At 42.5% G+C, this 6,763-nt stretch overlaps 1 protein-coding gene across 3 annotated transcripts; it reads right to left on the bottom strand.

Moving 5' to 3' along the window:
- Positions 1–905: 905 nt before the first annotated feature.
- LOC106582430 (claudin-10) lies at positions 906–4,877 on the bottom strand. 3 transcript variants are annotated; one of them, XM_014165535.2, is made up of 7 exons: positions 4,709–4,877; positions 2,691–2,799; positions 2,267–2,566; positions 1,898–2,059; positions 1,725–1,806; positions 1,454–1,561; positions 906–1,342 (listed from the first exon to the last, which is right to left on the bottom strand). In XM_014165535.2, the coding sequence occupies exons 2-7, from the start codon at positions 2,734–2,736 to the stop codon at positions 1,141–1,143; spliced, it is 900 nt and encodes a 299-aa protein (XP_014021010.1). In that variant the 5' UTR covers positions 2,737–2,799; positions 4,709–4,877; the 3' UTR covers positions 906–1,140. The 3 variants fall into 3 exon arrangements, with proteins under 3 accessions (XP_014021010.1, XP_014021011.1, XP_045560831.1); XM_014165536.2 differs by lacking the exon at positions 2,691–2,799 and having other exon boundaries at positions 4,709–4,866; XM_045704875.1 differs by lacking the exon at positions 2,691–2,799 and having other exon boundaries at positions 4,718–4,735.
- Positions 4,878–6,763: the final 1,886 nt, after the last annotated feature.

Below are 6,763 nucleotides of genomic sequence, written 5' to 3'. Positions count from 1 at the left end.
CACCTCCAGGTTGTGTAAGGGCTATTTGACCAAGAAGGAGAGTGATTGAGTGTTGCATCAGATTACCTGGCCTCCACAATCACCTGACCTCAACCAATTGAGATGGTTTGTGATAAGTTGGACCACAGAGTGAAGGAAAAGCAGCCAACAAGTGCTCAGCATATGTGGGAACTCCTTCAAGACTGTTGGAAAAGCATTCCAGGTGACTACCTCATTAAGCTGGTTGAGAGAATGCCAAGAGTGTGCAAAGCTGTCATCAAGGCAAAGGGTGGCAACTTTGAAGAATCTCAAATTTAAGATATATTTTGATTTGTTTCACACGTGTTTGATTACTAGATGATTCCATATGTGTTATTTCATAGTTTTGATGTCGTCACTATTGTTCTACAATGTATAAAATAATAAAATAAAGAAAAAGCCCTTGAATGAGTAGGTGTGGCCCAACTTTGGACAATGCACCATGCTTCCTTGTTAACAACATGACCGAGCGGCACAGGTTACTGTTCAATTTGAGAAGGACGAACCTCCCTCACCGCTTTTGCCCATTCACGTCATTGACCATAGACAAATCCACAAATAGTTAAAAAATATATATTTGGCATACCGGTCGTGGGTCACTCTGATTGGACCATTTGTTGAAACCCCCTCCCCCAGAGTTGAGCCATGGCAGCAGAAAAGTAGCAACCGCGTGTCATTCAATGAGGGCCAGAGGCTGTGTAACGTGCACAACTGTAGCTCAGTCACAGTTCTATTTCATTGTGAATTAAAGTCTATATCACAAATTCAATATTTGCCTCTGCTGTACACTAAACTGACGATGATGATTGTTTAATCGATTGAAATGGGGGTGCAATGGAAATCAAGTATGGTTTAAGTTAGGTAGGGTTTCATGACTAAAAACATGATTATTTGTTTGTGATCTTTTATTCACAAATAAAATTTAGGACAATACAAAGCAAACAATGGATAATTTTTTTTTGTAAGAACACAATTGTCAAACTTAGAAGCTACGGAGCTATTATTATATTGCAACTTCACTAACCATTCATTCACAGTCCCCTACAGTTTAAGGATTTACACAGCAATATGGAGAGAATACAGAATAGCTTATTATGTCAAACTGTAGGCTACTAGAGCAGGTCACACATACGCGTTCAAACTGGAGAGTGTCTTGCTACTGCTCCCACTTCTCCTAGTCTCACTGCTGACTCTGCTGGTCTTGGACTCCCTGCTCTCTCCACCCTCTGTGAGTGCTGTTGACACCGGTCTGTACGTCGGTTTAGCTGGAGGTGCCACGTCGGCGTCAGGGAGCTTGTAGACAGGCATGTGTTTATTCTTTGAGCTGTGAAGGTTGGATTTGAGATGGAACCATCAATAGATCCCCTTTATTATGCACATTAATTGAAATCTAGAGCATGTGATTTCTTATATGAAATGCATAGAAAAAACACACCTTGACTGACATGCTTCCTTCCCAGCAAAGACACTGTAAATGAGGCCTCCAATGACCAGTAGGGTGGAGCCTCCCCAGCCAATGTACACAGCTACTCCGATTTCAAACCTGTCAAAATAAGACATGAAGTTGTCCCATGCATTTTCACTGTAAACACCTTACCGTCCCTTATACCATAATAATTGTGAAATGTTTTCATATATTACTGAATACAAAATCTAAACCCCTTTTTAAGCATTTTATCTACATAGAATTGATAAATGTTACTCACTTTTGTGCCCTGAAATTGGGATCCTGAAATTCCGCTCTTATTTTGTTTCCATAATAAGAGAATGCAATCATGGAACACAACCCTGGAACAAGACAACTCGACTGTTAGAGTTCACCCAGGAATCCAACAATCAGAATTGCCACGTAAACATCAAGAAAAATGTAAATGTTTACCAGACACAAGATAGTTCATCCCTCCAGCAAAAGTCACTCTTGCATTTGCAACCTCAGATCCTCCTATCTTAGTGCACTTCATTCCGACTAGGACCAGAATGGCCCCGAAGAATCCCAAAATAATAGAGATGATGATCAGAGCCCGGCACATATGGATGTCCCCTGTCCAGGAGGAGGAAGAAGGAGGTCATGGTTTGGTCATGAAAGTTTAAATTCACATCTGCACAATACCATTGTTCCATAGCCGTATGGTACCTGGGTACAGTTTCCTCTTGTCTCTCGAATAACCAACTGCAGTTGTTTTATTATTTTGACATGCTGTTATAATTTAAAAAAAGACTCCTTCACCCACTTGAATTCTTCACTTACAGTTGAGTCCGAACATCGATGGGATACCCTTGCAATCGGATACTCCAGTTGAATCAGAAACGCAATCCTTCCAGAGGTTGGAGAAGTAGTTTGAACTGGTCAGAACAATGCTTTCTACCTCAGACCAGGTCCATATCTCAGTGGGCATTGTAGAGCAGACCAGGATCCATCCACTCACACAGACCACAAAGCAGCCAATCTCCATGTACATTACTACTGTCCTGTAATTCATGGCTGCCTCTGTGTGCAAAGACACCAGACAGGAGGGAGGAAAGATGGCAGTAGAGCTGTTGCCTGCTCCTGTCAGAACCCAAACGGAGGAGAAATGTGAGCTAGTGTGGAGAAAGACGGCTCACCTTCTACCTCCACCAACCCCCGCCCCTTCGCCACCGGAGTCTGTCTTTGTGTATATCATCACACCTACTTGCTCCACACTGATGGAAGAAGATGCAAGGTGTTTGCTGACCCATGCCATGTTTGTTATTGGTATAATATCCAGGATCCTACCGCCATAAAGTTAGTTTCATTTATGCCTAAAAACACAGGTTTGTTCATGTTATGTCATCGTCATGATTTTCCATAGAGATTTCAAGAGCCTGTGCTGTAGGTTTTACAAAATAGTAAGCTGACCAAAATCTCTGCAATAATGACTCCATTCTTGCTATTGCATATCGAAAGTTTTATTTACATGAATTTATAAAAATCACAATTATATACAATTTCAAACACTACATACAAAGATCACTTTTTTTCAACTTTAACTTCTCTAGGGCCAGTGGGACGATTACGTCCCACCTACGTAACAGCCAGTGAAATCCCGTGGCGCGTTATTCAAATACCTTAGAAATGCTATTACTTCAATTTCTCAAACATATGACTATTTTACACCATTTTAAAGACAAGACTCTCGTTAACCTGTTAGGGCTAGGGGGCAGTATTGACATGGCCGGATAAAAAACGTACCCGATTTAATCTGGTTACTACTCCTGCCCAGTAACTAGAATATGCATATAATGATTGGCTTTGGATAGAAAACACCCTAAAGTTTCTAAAACTGTTTGAATGGTGTCTGTGTGTATAACAGAACTCATATGGCAGGCCAAAACCTGAGAAGATTCCATGCAGGAATTGGCCTGTCTGACAAGTTGTGTTTCATCTTGGCACTTTTTATTGAAGAATGAGGATCTTTGCAATAACGTGATACTTCCTACGGCTCCCATAGGCTCTCAGAGCCCGGGAAAAAGCTGAACGATATCGAGGCAGCCTCTGGCTGAAACACATTATCGCTTTTGGCAAGTGGCCGATCAGAGTACTATGGGCTTAGGTGCGCGCACGAGTCGACCGAATGCTTCATTTTCTTTCGTCTGTTTACCTAAACGCAGATTCCCGGTCAGAATATTATCGCTTTTTCATGAGAAAAATTGCATAAAAATTGATTTTAAACAGCGGTTGACATGCTTCGAAGTAGGGTAATGGAATATTTAGAATTTTTTTGTCACGAATTGCGCCATGCTCGTCACCCTTCTTTACCCTTTCGGATAGTGTCTTGAACGCACGAACAAAACGCCGCTGTTTGGATATAACTATGGATTATTTTGAACCAAACCAACATTTGTTATTGAAGTAGAAGTCCTGGGAGTGCATTCTGACGAAGACAACAAAAGGTAATCAAACATTTATAATAGTAAATCTGATATTGGTGAGTGCTAAACTTGCCGGGTGTCTAAATAGCTAGCCCGTGATGGCGGGCTATGTACTTAGAATATTGCAAAATGTGCTTTCACCAAAAAGCTATTTTAAAATCGGACATATCGAGTGCATAGAGGAGTTCTGTATCTATAATTCTTAAAATAATTGTTATGCTCTTTGTGAACGTTTATCATGAGTAATTTAGTAAATTGTTAGCAAATTCCCCGGAAGTTTGCTAGTTCTGAACGTCACATGCTAATGTAAAAAGCTGTTTTTTGATATAAATATGAACTTGATTGAACAAAACATGCATGTATTGTATAACATAATGTCCTAGGTGTGTCATCTGATGAAGATCATCAAAGGTTAGTGCTGCATTTAGCTGTCTTCTGGGTTTTTGTGACATTATATGCTAGCTTGAAAAATGGGTGTCTGATTATTTCTGGCTTGGTACTCTGCTGACATAATCTAATGTTTTGCTTTTGCTGTAAAGCCTTTTTGAAATCGGACAGTGTGGTTAGATAAAGGAGAGTCTTGTCTTTAAAATGCTGTGAAATAGTCATATGTTTGAAAAATTGAAGTTTTTGTATTTTTGAGGAATTTGTAATTCGCGTCACGCCTATCATTGGATATTGGAGCAGGTGTTCCGCTAGCGGAACGTCTAGATGTAAGAGGTTAAAAAAAAAATAATAATAATAATAAAAAATAAATAATTATAATAATAATCTTAAGAGAAACCTTTAGCAAACCTACCTGACCCACTTGCATGCTTCCGAGGGCTATGGGCTGTGTTGTCTCAAGTGCAGGAGGGCCTGGAAAGGGTCATCACCTATGGCAGCCTGAGCTTGATCCCGACCGAGCGATATTACCAAAACTACAGCTACTACAAGCTGGAACTGCTGAGACTGAAATAGGAGGTAATAGAGAAGTTTAACCCTTACCTGTGGGGATCCAATTTCACTGTTTACACTGACAATAACCCGCTTGTCCATCGGTGTACAGCCAACCTTGGGGTAGTCGAGCAGCGCTGAGTCACACAATTGGCAAACTACCAGTTCAACATCTGGTACCATCCAGAAGGCCACAACATCAACACCAATATCCTCTCTATGCTTCCAGAGAAAGGAGGCAAAGAGATGCCCCAGACCCTGTTCGTTTGAGGGGGACCCACCAAACACATGGCCCTGGAGTGTTTGGCAACAGACCGACGAGACCCTTCAAAATGTCTGAGCACTGTTAGACCAGGGCTAGCCTTTGGACAACCCAGCATGGCAAGCAGCACCCCAGCTCATCAAAACCTTACTACAGGAGTGGAACCTGCTCAAAAAACAAGAGGGGGGAATAGTCAGGCAGGGGCCAGACGAACAGACAGGGGAGCATCCCATCAAGACTGTTGTCCTTCAGGAGGAAATGTCAAGAGGTATGGAAACACGACCACGAAGCACAGTCAATCAAATGTATGTATAAAGCCCTTTTTACATCAGCAGATGTCAAAGTGCTTTCACAGAAATCCAGTTTAAAACCCCAAACAGCAAACAATGCAGATGTAGAAGCCCGTGGATAGGAAAACCTCCCTAGAAAGACAGGAACCTAGGAAGAAACCTACATAGGAAGCAGGTTCTGAGGGTTGGCCTGTCATCTTCTGGCTGTGTCAGGTGGAGATCATAAGAATGCATGGCCATTAAGGCCAGATTGTTCTTCAAGACGTTCAAAAGTTCATAGGTGACCAGCTGGGTCAAATAATAATCATCACTGTGGTTGTAGAGTGTGCAACACGTCAGCACCTCAGGAGTAAATGTCAGTTGGCTTTTCATAGCCAAGCATTCAGAGGTCGGGACAGCAGGTGCGGTAGAGATGGAGAGAGAGAGCGAGAGAGAGCAAGAGTGAGAAAGAGAGAGAGAGAGAATACTTAAATTCACACAGGACACAATATAATTATAACAGACTGACCCTAGCCCCTCGACACATACACTTTTGCAGCATAGATACCCCCGGACAGAGCCAACCAGGCAGGATATTACCCGAACCACTTTGCCAAAGCACAGCCCCCACACCACTAGAGGGATATCAACAGACCACCAACTTACTACCCTGAGACAAGGCTGAGTTTCCGGTCACACCCTGCAGACTTGTTTACGCTGCTGTGCGTTTTTTTGCCGATCTTATTTTGCTACCTGACGGTTTTTACTTTTTCATTACCGTATATTTTTACTTTTTCCTCACTTTTTTCATTCAACTTTTTCACCCCGGAGGTTTTATCTGGACATGGTTCGTCAGGACTTCAAACAGCCGAAGCTAAGTAACATTAACATGATGCCTTCTAATTGCAGTCGTTGTACTAATAATATACAGGAGAACGATCGCCTTACGGCAAGGATAGCTGTGCTGCAAGCCCAGCTTCAGACGCAATCGTTAGGCAAGGGCAATTTCAGTGTAGGAAAGGATGAAACAGCGTCTGTGCCACCAGTAAGTACAGATAGTAACGTTAGTATAAACCCCCTCGCACGGTCCCCGCAGCCGGACAACTTTCTCATGGCTTCTGGAGGGAAACGCTGTAGGAATGCTCAACCGGTGTCGCTTATTCAGCCGACAGAAACTTTCAACCGGTTCTCCCCATTAAGCGAGTCAGAGGCCGAGACTTCTCTGGTCTCTACTCCTCCCGTTGTGGGGTCTGAGACGCCGACGGCTCCCACCATTAGCTCTGACAAATTGAAAACCCTAGTCATTGGCGACTCCATTACCCGCAGTATTAGACTAAAAACGAATCATCCAGCGATCATACACTGTTTACCAGGGGGCAGGGCTACC

This window comes from Salmo salar, chromosome ssa21 (assembly GCF_905237065.1).
Source record: "Salmo salar chromosome ssa21, Ssal_v3.1, whole genome shotgun sequence".
NCBI lineage: Eukaryota > Metazoa > Chordata > Actinopteri > Salmoniformes > Salmonidae > Salmo > Salmo salar.
The sequence above is the reverse complement of the archived record's forward strand: the minus strand, read 5'-3'. Positions and strand labels throughout refer to the sequence as shown.